This window comes from Schistocerca americana, chromosome 5 (assembly GCF_021461395.2).
Source record: "Schistocerca americana isolate TAMUIC-IGC-003095 chromosome 5, iqSchAmer2.1, whole genome shotgun sequence".
Lineage (NCBI taxonomy): Eukaryota > Metazoa > Arthropoda > Insecta > Orthoptera > Acrididae > Schistocerca > Schistocerca americana.
Genome location: NC_060123.1, coordinates 603,795,212 through 603,817,851, shown reverse-complemented (window position 1 = coordinate 603,817,851; position 22,640 = coordinate 603,795,212). Strand labels below are relative to the sequence as shown.

Genomic DNA, 22,640 nt, shown 5'->3' with positions numbered 1-22,640 from the left:
CGGTCATACCACTTGACAATGGCCAAGGAGTGCTGGGCCGAAAGGTCGTGTAGTTTTAAGCAATTGACGCGGTTGGAAACCCGAGAACAATTTATTCGAGACCATTAGGATGTTCACCGATCCTTGTCCCCCTCGCACAAGCTAAAAACAAGTCTCGTGTACTTCACAACACGACAACCACACATGCTATGTCCGGCAACGAGTCGGCAGCAGCAGTGCGTGCGGAGGCAACAGTGCTCGGCCCTTACCTGTGTGCATCGCGGCGGGCTCTGGGCCACAGCCCTCCACCTGTCGCCGCTCTGCCGGCACCGGCGTTGTGCGCTCCCCCACCCCGGCCTCCTCTGCTGGTGTTCCAGGGTCTTCCAACTGCTGCTGGCTTGACGACAGTTGTCGTTGCTCCTCCAACTCATCCTCGTCTGAAGGTGTCCCTCGCTCCTTTGACGGTCGCCGGCGCGGTAGTGTTGCGAGATCCTCCGACTGCGGCGTCTCCGGCAGTGTAGCGCGCTCTTCCGACTGTTCTTTGTCTGGTGGTATTCCGTGTTCCTCTTCACTGACATTGCCTCCCAGTGTCCTTTGCTTCTCCAGCTGATCTGTTGGAATCCCCAGATCCTCCAATTGGTGATGAGCTGATAATGTCTCAAGATCTTCTGATTGGCACTCTTCTGCTGGCATTGCACCTTCCTCCAACAGGCATGGATCTAAAGGTGTCAAATGGTTCTCCAGCTGCCCGTGATCCAGTAATACCCCACTATCTTCCAACTGGGAATGGTCTTGCTCCTCCACCTGACACATATCTCCCTCTATCCCACGCTCTTTCGACAGCCTCTCATCTGACTGTGGCCCCATCTCCAGCTGCTGAAGATCAGGCAGTGTATCAATCTTCTTCAACTCGTCTGACGGTGCCTTGTTCTCCTCTGACTGCCTCTCATCTGATGGTGTCCCTTGAACCTTCCCCTGGTCATTGTTTGCCGGTGACTTGTGTTGCTCTAGCTGATGCCCATCTGGCTGTACCTCTCGATCATTTCCCACTGCTGCCAGCTCCTGCACGTCTTCAGCCTCTTTTTGACTCTCTGTTGCCTCCATCTCAGCATTACGCAACCCGCTATCTACCCCTTCTCGCAGCTTCCTATCCTCTTGTTCGACCGACGCCTCTACTGCAACATCTACAGGCCGCAATACACTTCTTTCCCGTTCTATGAAAGCTGCCGTCTCGTTCTGCAGCTGCTTGTCTCCCATCATAGCCTTAGTTTCTACTGTCTGTTCAATATACTGCTCGAAAGTGTCAATTTGAGGTTCAGTCTGGCTATCATTCGGTAATAAACTTGTTCCTGTAAAATTTTCTTCCTTTTCCTCTTCATCCGCCTGAAGGAGCTGACCTGAAGACTCTGTTCCCAGCCATTCTTCGCTGACAGTGCCATGGCTGCCCCCACTTTGTCGACTTTCTGCCAAAGCAGTGTCGCCCTCTATGTGAGACCCCACCATTTCCTCAACTTGCAAAGCTCGCTCGCCATGGTCTCCGAGTAACTGTCCTTCTTGGCCAGTTGCAGCCACTCCTTCTGTAGCGTCGAGTAATCCCTCTGGCTGCTTCGGATCCTCCGTCGATGCCACAGAGTCCGTGTCCACCAGCTGCACTCCACCCTCTCCTGGAATCGCGCCCTCTTGTGTCTCGGTCCCCAGGCTGTAGGACAGTTGGCCTGTATTGAGTGCCGCTGAGTGTGCTGCCTCACTTGCCAGGAAGTCCAGCGTGACCCTGACGTTGTCCACAACTGGGGGCTTCCGCCTGGCACGTGGCACGGGCTTCTGCACAACCGTGTCCGTCAGGTGGCCAGTCACTGTCACGTCCTCGCTGAGTGTCGCTTCATCGCTCGCAGAATCCACAGTGTCCCGTCTGGTGTACTCTGCTGTCACAGGATCTCCATTGGTTGAACCTGGTTCTAGATTCTGTTCTGTAACCTCCGTTTCAGAGCCACCATCTTTCGGCGATAGCTCAGGCTGTAGTTCATTGGCCATGTTCTCTTTTGCGGAGGATATCTGCAAATCCTTCGATTGTACATTGTCGACTATTGCCTTCTCGTATTTTGCAGTCGTGTCTTCGTGATTAACAACTACATCCTCCACCCGCTGTTCACTAAACTCGCTCATTTCCTTTGCAACAAGAGTGTTGTCGGACAGTGGCTCTTCTTGCCTGCTGGCATATTTCTCACTAGAAGTCGCCACATTCAGATCCTCATCCTTAAGCACCTCACCCGCACCTAGCTGCAGTTTGTTGTCTGTAGTTTCAGGCTCTGAGCTTCCTCTCTCGGCCTTTACAGGCGGCTGAATGTCGCAGCTGATGACTTGGACGCAGTTGGTCGAGGTGGGGTGTTCTTGCCTTTCCATTTCCAGAAGTAGCTGTGACGCGAGTGCCTCACGAGTTCCAGAGGCCGCAACCCCGGTCGGCGTTTCCGGTCCGTGGCCATCTCTCACCTTTCCGGCCCAGTCCGTACGATTCACGGGCAGCGCACTTTCTATCGCGACTGCAGTTTTGTCATCCGACGTCTCGGAGAAGATGAGCTCGACCGAGTCGTCAACATTGCCGTTGACGATGGTCAGCATTTGCACGCATTTTGTAGGACTGTCGCTTAGGCGCAGACCGTCGTCCGCGTCCACGGACAGTTGTGGATCTCGCAACTCGGAAATCAAAGTATGATCTGGGACTCGGGTGCAGGCGTCTTCGTCGATGCTGATGGTCGTCACGTTGAGTACGGACGCGTCGTCCTCGACGTTGCCCGGTTTCCGTCGTAGAGTGACGTTCGGGTGAACGACGTCAGGTGTGTCGTCCGAAGCCGTAGAGACGTCGAGGTGTAGGTCGGCGGCGCCCCCCTGGGGCGGGTGGGGGACTGACAGCAGCAGCACGTGATCGGGCCCCCCGTCGGCCAGCACGAACTCCTCGCTGGCATCTGTGGAGTCCTGGGAGGCGGAGGCGGCGGTCACCACTGCCGGCTGCGGCTGCGGCTGCGACTGTGGCGGCTGGGCGGCGGCGTCCACCCGCTGCTCGGCTGGGGCGGCGTCCATGGGCGGCGGTGTGGGCGGCGTGGGCGGCGGCTGGCTTTGCGCGGTCACGTGGCCGTGGCTGGCCGCTACTGGCCACTCCCCGTCCAGGGCCTCCTGCCACTCGTCCTCCTCCTCATCCTCGTCTTCCACCTCTTGCAGGACTTCGGTCGAAAACCTGCAACACAAATGTCAACGTTACCCAACGCTCTTTCCCCGCTGTTTTACTAGCTGAACAGGGCCTGCTTTGCGTAATCTTTTCTTAAAATCTGTTTTCTGAATTAGAACAATCTATGCAGTAACTCTAGCAGGACTGGCATTAGCGAATTACCTGGAAGGACCGCCTGAAAAACAAAGTAAGAGCCCACGGAATATCAGACCAGCTGTGTGGCTGGTTTGAAGAGTTTTTAGCAAACAGAACACAACATGTTGTTCTCAATGGAGAGACGTCTACACACGTTAAAGTAACCTCTCGCATTCCACAGGGGAGTGTTATGGGACCATTGCTTTTCACAATATACAGGGTGTTACAAAAAGGTACGGCCAAACTTTCAGGAAACATTCCTCACACACAAATGAAGAAAATATGTTATGTGGACATGTGTCCGGAAACGCTTACTTTCCCTGTTGGAGCTCATTTTATTACTTCTCTTCAAATCACATTAATCATGGAATGGAAACACACAGCAGCAGAACGTACCAGCGTGACTTCAAACACTTTGTTACAGGCAATGTTCAAAATGTCCTCTGCTAGCGAGGATACATGCATCCACCCTCCGTCGCATGGAATGCCTGATGCGCTGATGCAGCCCTGGAGAATGGCGTATTGTATCACAGCCGTCCACAATACGAGCAAGAAGAGTCTCTACATTTGGTACCGGGGTTGCGTAGACAAGAGCTTTCAAATGCCCCCATAAATGAAAGTCAAGAGGGTTGAGGTCAGGAGAGCGTGGAGGCCATGGAATTGGTCCGCCTCTACCAATCCATCGGTCACCGAATCTGTTGTTCAGAAGGGTACGAACACTTCGACTGAAATGTGCAGGAGCTCCATCGTGCATGAGCCACGTGTCGTACTTGTAAAGGCACATGTTCTAGCAGCACAGGTAGAGTATCCCGTATGAAATCATGATAACGTGCTCCATTGAGCGTAGGTGGAAGAACATGGGGCCCAATCAAGACATCACCAACGGAGCCTAATTGATGCTAGTACTGTAGAGCAATGAGTCGCATGTCAACACAAGCACCGAAGTCAACATTACCTTCCTTCAATTGGGCCAACTGGCGGTGAATCGAGGAAGTACAGTACATACTGACGAAACTAAAATGAGGTCTAACATGGAAATTAAGCGTTTCCGGACACATGTCCACATAACATCTTTTCTTTATTTGTGTGTGAGGAATGTTTCCTGAAAGTTTGCCCGTACCTTTTTGTAACACCCTGTATATAAATGACCTAGTAGATAGTGTCGGAAGTTCCATGCGGCTTTTCGCGGATGATGCTGTAGTACACAGAGAAGTTGCTGCATTAGAAAATTGTAGCGAAATGCAGGAAGATCTGATTCGGATAGGCACTTGGTGCAGGGAGTGGCAACTGACCCTTAACTTAGACAAATGTAATGTATTGCGAATACATAGAAAGAAGGATCATTTATTGTATGATTATATGATAGCGGAACAAACACTGGTAGCAGTTACTTCTGTAAAATATCTGGGAGTATGCGTACGGAACAATTTTAAGTTGAATGATCATATAAAATTAATTGTTGGTAAGGCGGGTGCCGGGTTGAGATTCATTGGGAGATTCCTTAGAAAATGTAGTCCATCAGCAAAGGAGGTGGCTTACAAAACACTCGTTCGACCTATACTTGAGTATTGCTCATCAGTGTGGGATCCGTACCAGATCGGGTTGACGGAGAAGATAGAGAAGATCCAAAGAAGAGCGACGCGTTTCATCACAGGCTTATTTGGTAAGCGTGATAGCGTTACGGAGAAGTTTAGCAAACTCAAGTGGCAGACTCTGCAAGGGAGGCGCTCTGCATCGCGGTGTAGATTCCTGTCCAGGTTTCGAGAGGGTGCGTTTCTGGATGAGGTATCGAATATATTGCTTACCCCTACTTATACCTGCCGAGGAGATCACGAATGTAAAATTAGAGAGATTCGAGCGCGCACGGAGGCTTTCCGGCAGTCGTTCTTCCCGCGAACCATACGCGACTGGAACAGGAAAGGGAGGTAATTACAGTGGCACGTAAAGTGCCCTCCGCCACACACCATTGCGTGGCTTGTGGAGTATAAATGCAGATGTAGATGTACTGGTCGTTACTGGTAATGTTTTCCTTTGTGCTAAGCTCAAAAGGTGAACTTCCCACAGACATAGCAGAAGTTGTCTGGCTTAAATCGACATCCACGACGCAGAAGTTGTCTAGCTTACATCGATATCCACGACGACGTGGAATTTCTGAAAATTTAAAATTCCTCTTCAGTATTACACCTTTACTACATTAATACTAGAGAACTAGAGAAACCCTGTTATGTAAAAACAAGCAGTCAGTTTACCTTCAGCACCAGGCTAAATCAGTTTAAACAGAGGAACTTATAATGTCAACTGTGTTCGGAAATATGACAGAGACGGTTACTTGTCAGCCATAACACCGACTCATTAAGATTGACACGAATTACGGCTAACACCACTGTTGTAAACTCGATGCACCTGTCTCTGGGGAGTGTGAAGGTTTACTGCAGAGGTAGCGACCGGCTGTCGCCGTTCGAGTTAATGACCTATTGCAGATGGTCTTAATGACACAGGTGTGGCGGGGGAAAACCCAGTGACGTCTGATTCATTCCACATGCTGTTGAATAAGAAATTGTCACGTTCCATCACTACTGGATGCGGCAACATACCCGTATTTGACTATAACGTCCCTGCCATGAATTGTCCCTTGTCGAACAGTGTTATCGGTCGCGTGTCGCTTGTTACTCCCGTGCAGTAGGCCGTAGTCGTACGACCATACAGACAACCAGTTAGTCGGACTAATACGGACCCAGTGGACGTCCAGGATATCTGGAGGCGACGACCAGTAGTACACGCTTCCATTGGTCCCAGACACTAGTGCTTGCTCTGCTGTGGCCACAGCCTGCGACGCCGCAACCCGCCAGTATCCCGAGCGTCGCGGGCTTGCCTGCGTGTCAGGCGTTCACTAGCACGCTACCGAAGGTCGCTGCTGTTAAGAAGTTATATGGGTTGCTTTGACAAGTGTTGGAGTGTGAATAGTTCTTATACACTGTCCGCTAGCAAACTAACTCCGAGACGAAATTTATAGTCCAAAATCTAGTGAGAAGATTCTCCCTAAGTCTCCAATCTAGCATGATGAAGAATCCTCTAACTTCACACGCAACACGGTTTCCGAGGTTGAGCACCGACCAGAGCAGCGACAACTCTTCCTGTACCAATACGACTCAATTCTTCCCGGCGAGGTGCGCTGCTTCCATCTGGAGGGTCATATCCGCGCTCCCTAGGGGCTGCTTCAACCCCCAGCACAATATGGTCCGTCCGGCCAACTAAACTACTCATAGTGTTCCCATTGGGTTCTCTGTTACGAGTTTATAATCTCTTAACAGTCGAGGATCATTTTCTGAGCGAAAATTACCATCTAGACTACACATCACACTAATTTATTAAAGTCGGGGCATGGTCGACTGCGGGCTCTGAGAAAACGCATAGACACATCTTTCCGACTGGAGTAATAACTTTACATTGTTCCAAATCCGAAAGTCCCTACGAAGTATTATAACGTATGAAATATATAACGTATGAAATATCTATACTGTGCGTTTAAACAAAGGTTAATTAATATTAAACACGTTTTACAATATTTACTGAAATTTAACATAATTTTATGCAAAGTCGTCAGTATTCCTTCCGTGAGTGTATTACCGGAATTAACCTAAATCTGAAAAAAAAAATTGTTGTAGACATTTAAAGCACCTGAAGATGAGCCCTCAGGGCTCGAAACGCACCGTACATTGAAATCAAATCGCGATCGTGACTGTAGGCGATTGTTCTTTATTTAGTGAAATCATTAATTTCAGAATAACTTGAATTTCTACTTAGGCACACAGAATGTTTGCTGTATATGAAATACACATTACTGTCGAATTACAGCTCTCTAATACAGTCCGCTAGCGCCCATAAACACATCGAAAAAATATAAATATCTCCAAAGGTATATGTTTCATTTTGAAGACACTTGGCAAAGCACTATTTCTTGGTTCGGCCTATGCATTGGCAACATTATATTTACTGCACAAGCTTTCTCTCGCGCCTCCGATCTGGCTATACAAGAGACTATGATGTCATCGCTATGTTCTTGACGCGGAAGACAGACAAAGCGGTTGGTTTAAAAAACAGGTGGAAGCTGGGAGAAAGGCGCACTCACTTCGTCACGACAGCCACACCGTTCCTTAACACTTTGCAGTCCGCACGTCTCGTACAAATTGATTCGCTTGGCGCCGGCAGCGCTAACGCGGATTACTTGGCTTGTCGCCGGCCGTCCTTGACGTTACCGGGAGATTATAAATTGTTAATTTTTACTCATCTCATCGTTAGTTCTCATAAGTTCCACAACCCTGTTCCCCTACTTTCGTAAAATTGTAGAGGTGGTACCACTTGCCATAAGAAGGCGTCAATAGTTCCATCACTGTCCATCACTGTCCAGCGCCGGAATATATTTTGATTCATTAACTGTATCCTGTACTCGAATCACACAGCATCCGAATGAGTATGCCGTATTTCGTAATTTTCGATGGATTGTAAACTTTAACATTTAACCGTCCACGCCACGGTATCATTCCTTCATCAACTGAGATGTTGTAACTTAGATTGAAAGCTTCTTCAAACTTTGTGGAAAAATAATCGATTACGAAATTCACTTTGAAAAGGCGGTCGGCATTACCTGGTTCATTGTTGTTGTCGGAAAAATGTAAAAATGGTAATATTTGTCTGAATCGGTTGTGGGACATCGTTTTGCGAAATATCGGTGTGCCTATCAACGGGTTGGTTGACCAATAATCATCGATCCTTGCTTTTCTTACAGTTCCCATAACAAGCCCAAACCATTTTCTAAGTTCTGGTTCCGTAACGCCGACAAATTTGGCATATTTTTATCCAGTTTCCTTCTATTGCAAATTTTGACTGTAGTACTTGTTGGTTTCGTTGTTAATATATTCAAATAGATCGTTTCCAATATAAAATTCTACGATCTCCTCGACGCTCTGTGTATCTGTGGGAAATATGTTTGGACCCGATGATCCTTCAAATTTATAATTGGTTCTCGGTAAATCAAAGTATGACCAATGTGCACTGTCTTCTTTGTGTGATTCATCCGAATCAGTTGGCAACCGTAGCGTTCGCCTAATTCTTCTTGGACATATTTCACTGTCTTCCGACGATTCTGCTTCACTTCAATTTTTTTTATATCCAGTATCTTCTTCCCAATCGGCCAAGTCGTCCGGAATATCAGACAACACGTCCGCGCATTCATCGTAAATAATCGTATCGTCTCTTTCGTCGACCTGATGAAAGAGCACAAGTACTTATAAAAACAAAAAACTTGTTCACGTGTGTAACTTATTGTTACCTAAACGAAACACCAATAGAATGTAAAAGACACTAAAGTTTTGTCGCCGGTCACTGCTCGATGCTATGCTCACGACACCACTGTGGTGTTGCCGGCCGTTGACCGCTATTTCTAGTAAGACACGACTGTGGTGTCGCCGGACGGCATAGTGTTAAGAAGAGTGTACGTCGCGTCCACGTCACAGGCTGGTTCCCTCGCATATCAGTACAGTTTACATTACAGACAGGGCAATATGGCTGGAATGTAGTTGGTTGGTTGATTTGGGAGAGGGGGCCCAAACAGCAAGGTCATCGGTCCCATCGGGTTAGAGAAGGATGAGGAAGGAAGTCGGCCGTGCCCTTTCAAACGAACGATCACGGCATTTGCTTGAAGCGATTTAGGTAAAAATCAAATCAAATGGCTCTGAGCACTATGGGACTTAACATATGAGGCCATCAGTCCCCTAGACTTAGAAATACTTAAACCTAACTAACCTAAGTACATCACACACATCCATGCCCGAGGCAGGATTCGAACCTGCGACCGCAGCAGCAGCGCGGTTCTTGACTAAAGCGCCTAGAAACGCTTGGCCACAGGGCCGGCCGCGGGTTCGAACTGTCGTCGTCCTGGCATGTGCAGAAGGGAGCATTAGTGCATATTAATACACACAAGAGAAGCAACTCGCACAATAAAAATTGTCGAGCCGAGGCGATTTCCTGCGCTACGCCGGAATTAATACTCCGGAGGAAGACCAGAGCAAAATTTTAACTAATGTCCCGACAACAATTCGTTGTTCATACCGTCGACGCGCTCACAGCATTCTTAGCGATTTCCTCTGCTTATCTTCGACGATCGCTAACGTACCTATTTCGCGGGCATAATTTCCGTCAACAAAGTGTGTAGTTTGTGCACCATACATAGTCGATAACATATTAATAAAGGAAATAAATTTCCCCAAGGAGTCTGCTGTCAGGGCATATAATTTGTGAATAAAGCCGTCTATACCGAGTAATACATGGCTTCATTTGTAACCTTGTTTCAGCTACTGCCATCATCACATCTGTGACTAACATTAAAGGAACATAAGAAAGACAGGTGTCCGTTAAACATTATTATGCTACAACGTATGAAAAAAAAATTAAAAAGTTAGAGAATTTTAAAAGCTTCACTCACCAAAACTTAAAACTTGCAAAACAACGTTCAGTGTCAATACAAGTAAAATCTATGCCGGGGTGTCAACTGTCAACTCGGCTCAAAAAATTGAGCAAGGTACAGGTGTTAGCCGAGAGCTAGTGATAGTGTGGGCCACGCGGCCATCATTTTCCTTTTTTTTTTTTTTTTACCCTAGTGCCATACTTGTAAAATGAGAAACACTTTTAAAATCACAAACCTTCGAAGTTAAGTCATAAAACACAATATAAATAATTACAGAGAAATTTTATTGAAACAGTCAGAATATAAAACTTATCGAATGCTCTTCTCGACATGTTAAATCCTCAGTTAGATAAACAAATTGGAGAGTATCAAGCCGAATTTAGGAGGAATATATCCCACCCACAGAAAATCCTAACCTTAAACAAATGATTAAGTATACGAAAAATATTAAATAAAAAGACAGTGCTCATTTTTACTGATTTCAAAAGATCTTATCACTCAATAGACAAAGATTCCCTCCCCAAACCTTGAAGGAATTTGCAGTAGATAGGAAAACTATAGAAATAACTAAACAGATTCTTACGAATGCGGTATCTAAGGTTAAATTTCTTGGAAAAACTTCTAGTCGCTTCGAAACTGCATCAGGAGCCAGACACGCAGACAGTTTGTCACCATTGTTATTCACTTGTATGCTTAAAAATCTTATTACAGAAAGGAATATAGAGGAAGACAATCAAAAAGTTAACTAGGTTCAGTTGGGTAGATCGAAAAAAGTATTAAATTGTTTGGGATTTGCAGACAATCAATTGATAACAGACGGAACATAAGCGAATGCAAAGAAAAGATTAGAACTTCTGAAGGAAATAGCTGAAAACGTAGGTCTACAAATGTCGTTTGAAAGACAGAAAACATGACAAATGAAGGCAGAATTAAAAAATCGGTATCAGAACATGAAGAAAACAGACAACTTTAAATATCTGCGTGAAAATATGAACACAAAAAGTGAAAAAAGCAGTTAAAATCAAAGCTCAAAAAATGTAAAGAGTATACACGAAAGTGATAAATCTGTACCGCAAAAATTGTTTTCTAAAGACACTAAATTATGACGAAAGCTTTCTGGATTGGAAACATTATTTTTATCTCAAAGAAAAATGGCAACATAAAATTTGGAAAAGACAGAATGAAAAACCTTGCGAAAAATATTAGGTCAAATCAAGAACAAAGATATCAATGAGGTTTTGAGACCAAAATAAGGAAAAGAGGGGGAGAAAAATGGTTTAAATGGCTCTGAGCACTATGCGACTCAACTTCTGAGGTCATCAGTCCCCTAGAACTTAGAACTACTTAAACCTAACTAATCTAAGGACATCACACACATCCATGCTCGAGGCAGGATTCGAACCTGCGACCGTAGCGGTCTCGCGGTTCCAAACTGTAGCGCCTAGAACCGCACGGCCACTCCGGCCGGCTAGAGGGGGAGAGAGATTTCAATGGGTACAATGAACAGTCGTAAAATTACATTTTGAAATGGTAGCGGTAAGATCATGTGGAGTTTACATGAATTGGAGGACAACTATTCATTAAATCTGCCTTAAACTGATAGCTATTCAACAGCCACGTAGACTTTAGTATTATAGAAGGTGTTCCACAATGCCTACTACAGGCATCTCGGGACTGTAGAGGGGACTTGGTAGATAAAGTTTTGATGCGTATCCATGTCCAGAAACGCATCATTTAGCTACAAAATAAGTTTCAAGTTCCGACCACTTTCAGACCTTTCGCTTGTAAAAAAGTGAGGTTTAGGCCGGTTAGACAAAGTGAATCATTCGATACCACGTTTCTAAAACATGCAACACATGGTTTTTATGGAACTTCGCTATACATTGGAGCATTTTCAGCTATTATATTTTCCTCAAACTACTCGTGAACTTGAGATCCCATACAGATAGTCGACCTACCAATTTAACATTAAAATAGAGAAAAGTAAATGGAATTTGTAATTCGCCATCATTTAAGTCGCTTAAGTAATAACAAATAGCACATATACTTTCAAAAACTTGAAATTTTATTTAAATTGTTCCATACTGTAACGTACTGTTCATTAGGTAAATAGCCACCTTTATATTACGATAATGTAGTAAATTTCGCGAAAAATAAATGCGTTTGATACAAAATCAAAAAATTACACAATGTAGACAATCTTTTAGACGTGTCATATTCTGGTAACTACGATTATTTAACATATATTTTGTATGTATTCTTGCCCTTAGATTTTTCTGTTCATAAAAACATACACTTTCGTCACAGGTTTGCTCTGTAGAGGCATATTTTTAAACTGCACAACAAGCGTGGGCTGGGGTGTTGCCGAGCTGGGCGTTTCTAGAATAATCTAGTGGGCACACACATATTATAAACAGTACGCGGGTTAAAAGTCACGCCTATGTAGTCCGTTCCAGAGTATAGTTCGTAGCGCGCGCGCACACACACACACACACACACACACACACACACACACACACACACACACACACACAGTCAGAGATTAGTTCTATCTTTGCAGACAGTTCGTACGTATTTTGTTCTAAAAATGTGCACTAGACTGCAGTGCTTTTTACAATCAGTTTCGCCTTTTTCCAGTGGTATTACGCTTTGACTATTCGGTATCGTTCATGTGGTGTCATCTTTAACTCGCATCGCGAGTTCCAAGGTTGGCACTACCAGGCGAATACATTGCGCAATAGAGTTAAAGAATCACTTTTTCGAAATGCCGTAATTATTTCCCATTACGACGTATAAGTTAGACATTTGGCTTCCTTTTTAATGCTTCAAAAGCGTAGCGCCCTGCGATGTCACACTCGCCACCGCATCAAGCAGCAACGTGTCGACGCCATGCGGAAAGAAAACCCACAGCTCAGAAGTTCATATAAGGTGTAAGAAGGATTTATAATGTCACATTGGCACCACATACCACCACACTCCTTCCCAGCGCCACCCTCTTACCCACATTTCACCCCTTCTCTTGACGCCTTCGGGACGGAGGACAGAACGGATCGCCCAGCGATTTTCGTAAGTGTGGCCGAGAAAAACATTTCAGGGACACCACCGCTCCGAATATCGACACTAGAAGCCCTCACGGGATGACATAAAGCATGTCAACGCATCCATCCCTTCGCTAGAGGCGTTGGTTCACACACATTTTGCGGGTGAAAACGACAGTTCACAGTGTGATGAGCACCAGGAACACGTTCTTAACAACCTTTGACACCACTGGTTCCCGGCAGACGATTCAATCCTTCTCTAAAGACATCGAGGGCCAGCAACCTCACTGGACGTAATCACACCGCTTTGTATTGCAATGCGAGATGGCCGTTTTTGGTCTGGTGTACAGCGTGGAGCCAAAAGGGACCACTCAAAGCCATTCGACGAAATTTGAACGCGATCCGAAGCAACAAAGTATGCTCACGCTTTTTCAGCCCTCCTGTTTTGCGCCCTCCTGTGACGTGATCACTGAGGGGTGCGGTATTGAAACATGCGTGAATAAAAGTCCAAACTGTTCCCTCTAAACGCCCAGCTCGGCAACACCCCAGCCCACGCTTGTTGTGCAGTTTAAAAATATACCTCTACAGAGCAAACCCGTGACGAGAGTCCTATGCTCCTGCTGGTAGGCAACCACTTAACATATCTCTGTTCTGACATGCCTAGTAGCAAGCAACAACAAGTATCTCGCGGGTTTTCTCTGTGCAGGTACATTTTTAAACTGTTCAACAAACGTGAGCTGGTGGCACTGACAGTATTATGTCCATTATAATTATCCGGGCTGTTATGCCGTGGTCGGTTGATGAATTCTGAGGTGATTCCCAACGTTTCGTCTCCGACTGCGGGAGACATCTTCAAGGGGGTCCGTAGCTTGATGGAAGGTCCAACACACACGCTGGCTCGCTACTGACTGCCGCTAAATTCCGTGTCCGCGCGCCCCCGCGCCGCGGCGTGACGTCACGTGTTTTGAAAACGTCAGTGCAATTGGCTGCTGTCCGTCGCCGTCGATCGCCGTTGCCATCACCCAGTAGTGGACGAGTGGTACACATCATCTTTAACACCGGCATCCATATACCGTTTAATTTGACGCCCTCCTCCTTTCGGTTGAAATTATTTGGGTGTTTAGCGATTTCGATTGCCTCCCTGTAGAGCCTTTCGTAGTATCCGCTCGTGGCCGCTAGTACTTGCGTCTCCTCGAAACGAATATTGTGGTTCCCTGGCTGGAAAGCATGCTCCGCAACAGCTGATCGTTCCGTTTCTCCTCTTCTACAATTTCCCTTGTGCTCTTCCAAACGTTTAGAAACAGTTCTTTTGGTGGTACCCACATAAACATCACCACAGCTGCATGGGATCCTATACACTCCAGATTTTTCCAATGGTTTGCGAGCGTCCTTGGCAGGCCTAAGGTATTCCTGTATCTTCCTGGTGGGCTTGTAAATTACGGTAATATTCCGCTTCGTCAAGATCCTCCCTATTCTTTCCGTTACATTTTTAACAAACGGCAGGAAAACCTTAGATTTTGCAGTAGCCTGTACGTCAGTATGATTTCTGCGTGGCTGCCTCAACGCACGTTTTATTTCGGCGGACGAATATCCGTTCTTCGTTAGTGCATTGTGGAGATGTTCCATCTCAGCGTCGAGCAACTCAGGTTCACAAATATTTCTAGCTGTCCGCTAGCGTCTTGATAACACCCCGCTTCTGTTGTGGGCGGTGGTTCGAATCCCGGTGCAAATAACGGTCCGTATGCGTGGGTTTGCGGTACACTGAGTGGCCCAAACTACCATTTTCGTTTCTAAACACAAGCACATCGAGGAAATATAGTTTGCCGTCTACCTCCTCCTCCATAGTAAACTGAATGCGACCAATTGCACTGACGTTTTCAAAACACGGGACGTCACGCCGCGGCGCGGGGGCGCGCGGACACGGAATTTAGCGGCAGTCAGTAGCGAGCCAGTGTGTGTGTTGGACCTTCCATCAAGCTACGGCCCCCCTTGAAGATGTCTCCCGCAGTCGGAGACGAAACGTTGGGAATCACCTCAGAATTCATCAACCGACCACGGCATAACAGCCCGGATAATTATAATGGACATGATATTTCCGGCCGTGAAAGTTTACATTTTAGTAACCGACAGTATTGCCGAACTGGGGGTTAGAGGGACCCTTTGCCATTTTATTCACATATGTATCAATTTTGCATCTCTCTGTGATCCCACCACAGGAGGGCAGAAAACAAAGGGTGGAAAAAATCGTAAAACGTCATAAGCACGCTTTGCTGCTTCAGCACTCCACGTTTTTGCACCATTAAAGAGGAAGGTTGTAGACACCCTTGAGCCAAATTTGGAACTGATATCTACATCTACAAGGATACTCTGCATATCACATTTAAGTGCCTGGCAGAGGGTTCATTCGACCACCTTCACAGTAATTCCCTATTATTCCAATCCCGTACAGAGCGCGGAAAAAAGGAACACCTCTATCTGTCCGTGCGAGTTCTGATTTCTCTTATTTTGTTAAGATAATCGTTTCTCCCTATGTAGGTCAGTGTCAACAAAACATTTTTGCGTTCGGAGGAGTTAGTTGTTGATCGAAATTTCATGAAAAGATTCCGCCGCAATGAGAACGCCTTTGTTTTAATGATGTCCATCACAAATCCTGTATCATTTCAGTGACACACTGTCGCCTATTTCGCGTTGTGCTCCGTCAGTCTTATCTGGTAAGGATCCCACACCGCGCAGCAGTATTCTAAAAGAGAACGGACAACCGTAATGTAGACAGTCTCTTTAGTAGATCTGTTACATTTTCTAAGTGTCCTGCTAATAAAACGTAATCTTTGGTTAGCCTTGCTCACAACATTTTCTATGTGTTCTTTCCAATGTAAGTTGTTTGTAATTGTAATTCCTAGGTATTTAGTTGAATTTACGGTCTTTAGATTTGACTGATTTGTCCTGTAACCGAAGTTTAACGGATTCCTTTTAGCACTCAGGCCACCGGCCTTGCCGCAGTGTTAACACCGGTTCCCGTCAGCTCACCGAAGTTAAGCGCTGTTGGGCTGGGCTAGTACTTGGATGGGTGACCATCCGGTCGGCCGAGCTTTGTTGGCAAGCGGGGTGCACTCGGCCCTTCTGAGGCAAACAGAGGTGCTGCTTGATTGAGAAGTAGCAGCTCCGGTCTCGGAAACTGACATACGGCCGGGAGAGTGGTGTGCTGACCACATGCCCCTCCATATTCGCATGAGGTGACGCCTGTGTTCTGAGGATGACACGGCGGCCGGTCGGTCCGTTGGGCCTTCATGGCCTGTTCGGGAGGAGAGAGAGTTTTTTTAGCACCCATGTGGATGACCTCACACGTGTCCTTATTTAGGGTCAACTGCTAATTTTTGCACCACACACAGATAGCTTTCTAAATCGTTTTTCAATTTGTTTTGATCTTCTAATGACTTTACTAGTCGATATACGACAATTTCATGTTCAAACAACCTAAGACGGCTGCTCAGATTGCCACCTAAATTGTTTATATAGATAAGGAACAGCAGAGGGACTATGACCCTACTATGGGGAACTTGAGAAATCTCTTCTGTTTTACCGCATGACTTTCCGTCAGCTACTACTAACTATGACCTCTCTGACAGGAAATCACGAATCTAGTCACATAACTGAGAAGACATTCCATAAGCACGCAATTTCACTACAAGCTGCTTGTGTAGTGAAGTGTCAAAAGCCTTTCGGAAATCTAGAAATACGGAATCAATTTGAAATCCCTTGTCAATAGCACTCAAAACTTACGTTGCAATGGAAAGTAACTATGGGGTATCGAAAAAGTTATCCTTTAATTGCGCTGCACAGTGTATTAGGCTCGTCTGAGGCCAGCCACAGTGGTTAAACTACGGCAAATGCTGTAGCTAACGTCCCCAGGAAGCTTCACAGCATCACCGCTATGGCTCATTGTCTAGGTACGCTTTTCAGTTCGCAGAAATTTGTGGCAGACCGTGCTCAGTGGTGTTCGTCATGGTCTGTGAAGCCTACTGCAGAGTGGGTGTGTCAACGTGTACCGCGTGAGGTAACGGGCGAGCTGTGGCGCCCTGGAGATATTATACGTTCGGAGTTGGGGCGGCAAATCGGCCAGCCGGGGCCCGGCAGCAAAGGCTTGGTGCCGAACGTTAGCCGGACGAGAGGGGTAGCCCCAGGGCATGGTCCAGCCGCGTGGCCGGGAATTCCGCTGTGACGACGACGATGTTGTGTCGATGAAAGAGACTTGTAAGCCGAGAGCGCAGAAGATGGCGGACTTTGTGAAACCTTAACGGCAGACATTTCACCGTATAGAAATTAACAATAGCCAGATGAATCATGATACCTCAAAAGGAAACTCGTACATTACCATTATTTGCACGACGATTCTGATGGTGTAATCAGATTTTCAATATCTTTATTAGTTTAAACTTTACTATTTGACTGTAAATTACACAAGTAACACCAAGCAACAAATTTACAAAATCTAAACGGTTCATCCGATTTCGTCGATCTACGTGTCTTTAGAAAGCTATTAGTGTACACCTAAATTGGTATGAATTACAGGCATGTAACTTGAATACTACATGAGTTATTGGAGATCAAAGTGGCCGATTACTATCGATCGCGTCAGGCCATAAGTACTCCATAGTTACACGAAAAAACGGTAGTAGCATGCTTATAAATATATTTATTCGTCTATGTCTCTATTTATACATACTATTCATGACGAAATTGGTCAAATATTTACTGTGTTTTAGAAAGCACAGAGACGTTAGGCTTGCAGTTCCTTCGATTATGTATATTTAGACCGGCCGAAGTGGCCGTGCGGTTAAAGGCGCTGCAGTCTGGAACCGCAAGACCGCTACGGTCGCAGGTTCGAATCCTGCCTCGGACATGGATGTTTGTGATGTCCTTAGGTTAGTTAGGTTTAACTAGTTCTAAGTTCTAGGGGACTAATGACCTCAGCAGTTGAGTCCCATAGTGCTCAGAGCCATTTGAACCAATGTATATTTAATTTGTTTATGTATGTAATAATGTGTGTTAGAGCGTGTTTATGGTCCAGTCGTAGGAATATTTATTTAATTTCAAGTTATTAAAATGTGAATCCAGTATTTCGAAAGTGTTTATGTTTGTGAGTGTACGTTAGCTTAGAGACGTGAAGGGAGCGCTCTAGCCAATCGTTACTAAGGGAGACGACTACCGAAGTGAATGGAAGGGATTTCAGGGCAGTACGGGACAGGACACGGAAGTGCCTGGACCCGACGGCGCGACGGACGGGAGTCGCAGGAAAGACAGGGAGAGTGAAGCGGTTTGCGCGTGGTCGCGAGAGATAGAAATACTTCGGAGCGCCGACTTGTAAACTTCTGAAATTTCCATGGTTTCTACAGTGAAGACGTAGTACGCGATTGGAAGTGAATATCTCGCGAGCTAAGTTGGTGTCCATAACTACACTACTGGCCATTAAAATTGCTACACCAAGAAGAAATGCAGATGATAAACGGGTATTCGTTAGACAAATATATTGTACTAGAACTGACATGTGATTACATTTTCACGCAATTTGGGTGCGTAGATCCTGCGAAATCAGTACCCAGAACAACCACCTCTGGCCGTAATAACGGCCTTGATACGCCTGGCCATTGAGTCAAACAGAGTTTGGATGGCGAGTACAGGTACAGCTGCCCATGCAGCTTCAACATGATACCACAGTTCATCAAGAGTAGTGACTGGCGTATTGTGACGAGCCAGTTGCTCGGCCACCATTGACCAGACGTTTTCAGTTGGTGAGAGATCTGGAGAATGTGCTGGCTGGGGCAGCAGTCCAACATTTTCTGTATCTAGAAAGGCTCGGACAGGACCTGCAACATGTGGTTGTGCATTATCCTGCTGAAATGTAGGGTTTCACAGGGATCGAATGAAGGGTAAAGCCACGGGTCGTAACACGTCTGAAATGTAACGCCCACTGTTGAAAGTGCCGTCGATGCGAACAAGAGGTGACCCAGACGTGTAACCAATGGCACCCCATACCATAACGCCGGGTGATAGGCCAGTATGGCGATGACGAATACACGCTTCCAATGTGCGTTCACCGCGATGTCGCCAAACACGGATGCGACCGCCGTGATGCTGTAAACAGAACCTGGATTCATTCGAAAAAATGACGTCATTGGATCTCGACCAACGCGAGCAGCAATGTCGCGATACGATAAACCGCAACCGCGATAGGCTACAATCCGACCTTTATCAAAGTCGGCAACGTGATGGTACGCATTTCTCCTCCTAAGACGAGGCATCACAACAACGTTTCACCAGGCAACATCGGTCAACCGCTGTTTGTGTATGAGAAATCGGTTGAAAACTTTCCTCAGGTCAGCACATTGTAGGTGTCGCCACCGGCGCCAACCTTGTGTGAATGCTCTCAAAAGCTAATCATTTGCATATCACAGCATCTTCTTCCTGTCGGTTGAATTTCGCGTCTGTAGCACGTCGTCTTCGTGGTGTGGCAATTTTAATGGCCAGTAGTGTAGTTACGTGAAGTGGGAATCTATTGTTTCGCTGTTATTTGACCTACATTTTATTTAATTGCTGGACCATCGACACCAATAAGTGTTTTGCAGAAATATACCGCATTCTCATAAGTACTTCTACAATCGTACTCATCAATTATAGTCGTTAAGACAGTACCTGCAGATTTTATTTAACTGCAATCTTTTATTTGTAAATTAATATGTTACTTTCATAATTCGCAATTGCCGAGTGATAGAAACCTTCGACCTGTCGATGTGTGTGTTCTTATCGTATACTGTAGACTCAGCAGTATTTGGCCTGTAATGCGGCAACTACGTATCCCAGCCCCTAGACAACGAAACCAGCCAAAACTCTTAATATTGCAACTCTGAGTCTGAGGGTGCGTAGTTATTTGAAAGCCCGCAACCGGGAAGGACTGTTAATGCCTAGGACAGTATACCGTGTTTTGAGTTCACAAGTATTCCACTACTGTCCTGCCTACACATGGGCTAGCTTCTACACTGCAAGTTAAGTGTGTCACCATGAAGCGTTAACTACAAGTTGTGTCACGGCCGCTTCCTGTTTAACTGCAGAATTTCCCTCCTCCAGAAGACGCGACACAACTGTTCAGCGAAAAATCGTGGACCTTTTTGATAATGTGAGCGGTTGTTGTGATGTAAACTGAGACATTATTTGAAATGTATGCAGCTAACGACCAGCCAAGCCATTCACGGGAAATGAATTGGTAATTCGAATCAACGCAGTGTTTTCAGTTCTCATTTCAAGCCCGACGCACCTCAAGACAAAGGCCACTTTTGTTCAGAGATCGCTGATAAAAGCGAAGCACTGAATTTATCTAAAGAGTTTATTAATTGAATCACTTGTCTCACCCACGAGTATCAGATACACTCGATTAGCGTTGAGCTTGCAGGAAAAGATAATTGAAAGATAATTTGCAACATTCACATTTGAAGAAAGCATTAATTTCCATATTTATGATTAATTGGGAAGGGAATTATTTCACGCTTCACGGTACGCTCACACACTGAGAAGTGTAATTGTGACATCACAATTTACGTCCGGCTGCAACAACAGCGCCGGCCGAAGTGGCCGTGCGGTTAAAGGCGCTGCAGTCTGCAACCGCAAGACCGCTACGGTCGCAGGTTCGAATCCTGCCTCGGGCATGGATGTTTGTGATGTCCTTAGGTTAGTTAGGTTTAACTAGTTCTAAGTTCTAGGGGACTAATAACCACAGCAGTTGAGTCCCATAGTGCTCAGAGCCATTTGAACCATTTTTTTGCAACAACAGCTGCGTTCATAGCTAGGAGGGTTGAACACGGTGCTCCACGGACACGCCGCACTTTGGACTATGAGGGACACGTTTGAAGAGAACCCGACGACGAGCATTCGAAATATGGTCTGCTGTGGAGCACGCAGATTAGTAAGTGATCCGTTCTTCAATTCCCGGGCATTTGTTCCTCATCAAAGCTTTTCTACATGTCAGCAATCCCGCGCGGGATTAGCCGAGCGGTCTAGGCGCTGTAGTCATGGACTGTGCGGCTGGTCCCGGCGGAGGTTCGAGTCCTCCCTCGGGCATGGGTGTGTGTGTTTGTCCTTAGGGTAATTTAGGTTAAGTAGTGTGTAAGCTTAGGGACTGATGACCTTAGCAGTTAAGTCCCATAAGATTCCACACACATGTGAACATTTTTGATTTGATGTCCGCAATGGGAACTGTGAAATATCATGTATACATTTTGTCTTAACACGCTGTTGTGTTATAAAAGTTGTATTCTCTCTTACAATTAGGTATGTCTTGTACATAAGAATTATGGCCCCATGAACTAAAAGTTCGCCCCACAAGGTACTGTTTTATCACTCTACACATTTCTGTTTTGGTGAGTGAACTTAGAAACAGCTGCCGGCCGGTGTGGCCGAGCGATTCTAGGCGCTTCAGTCCGGGACTGCGCGACCACTACGGTCGCGCCGGTTGGTGTGACCGAGCGGTTCTAGGCGCTTCAGTCTGGAACCGGGTTACCGCTACCGCCGCAGGTTCGAATCCTGCTTCAGGCATGATGTGTGTGATGCCCTTAGGTTAGTTGGTTTTAAGTAGTTCTAAGGTCTAGGGGACTGATGACCTCAGATGTTAAGTCCCATAGCGTTCAGAGCCATTTCAACCATTTGAACTACGGTCGCAGGTTCGAATCCTACCCCGGGCATGGATGTGTGTGATGTCCTTAGGTTAGTTAGGTTTAAGTAGTTCTAATTTCTAAGGGACTGATGACCTCAGATTTTAAGTCTCATACTGCTCAGAGCCATCTGAACCATTTTTAAAAACAGTGTTTTTCCTTCATTTTTATTCTAGTAACGCATAACAAACAACACTTACGGCAGAGTGCACCAACTTCGATTAAAAGTGAACTGCGATAAAGTTGTCATTTAACCCTGTTCAATGCAAAATTCTGGTGCACCGACATCGATCAGAGATAAACGAGGGAGTTGACAGCTGTTAAATTCGACAGAGGCTCACGTCCGATCTTCTATAATGACAAGGGTTTTATTTGTGTACGATGTTAAGATGGCGGCGCGTTTCCATGTACTGAGACACACCCAAGACATCGTGCACTGTACCCTGTACTTCAAGAGGAATCCAGAAAGTTTATTAATTTATGAATCAATGTTACCAGGAGTCGAATTAAATTGTGCTTCCACAGGTGACAACATTGCCTGTTTTACCTCTAGCAAGGGGACAACACGGCAAATGGAATTTTGTGATTTTCATATTTATGGTACGTGAAGTTCAAAACTCACATACACAAATGGTTCAAATGGCTCTGAGCACTATGGGACTCAACTGCTGTGGTCATAAGTCCCCTAGAACTTAGAACTACTTAAACCTAATTAACCTAAGGACATCACACACATCCATGCCCGAGGCAGGATTCGAACCTGCGACCGTAGCGGTCGTGCGGTTCCAGACTGTAGCGCCTTTAACCGCTCGGCCACTCCGGCCGGCTCACATACACACCTCTCCCAAAGCAGTTCGATGGAACTCTCAAAAATTCTCAAGAAAATCGACTTCTAAGTTTTCCGTCCACATTTAATACGCTAAAATGAAATAATTTGTTATCGATACGCGCTCTGGCTCCATGGTAGAGTGCTTTCCCTCTCTGTGGGGGAGTCTACATCTACATTTATACTCCGCAAGCCACCCAACGGTGTGTGGCGGAGGGCACTTTACGTGCCACTGTCATTACCTCCCTTTCCTGTTCCAGTCGCGTATGGTTCGCAGGAA

General features: G+C 46.0%; 1 protein-coding gene and 1 pseudogene across 1 annotated transcript in view; one reads left to right on the top strand and one right to left on the bottom strand.

Annotated features, from left to right (window-relative positions):
- The window catches only part of LOC124616578, a 287,115-nt gene that overhangs the window by 213,645 nt on the left and 50,830 nt on the right, over positions 1-22,640 (bottom strand). The window contains exons 3-4 of the mRNA XM_047144898.1: positions 3,103-3,208; positions 249-2,949 (exon numbers count right to left, since the gene is read on the bottom strand). Of these exons, the coding sequence (XP_047000854.1) occupies positions 249-2,949; positions 3,103-3,208 (2,807 nt within the window). The remainder of the gene's footprint in view (positions 1-248; positions 2,950-3,102; positions 3,209-22,640) is intronic.
- LOC124617351 lies at positions 15,817-15,934 on the top strand (annotated as a pseudogene).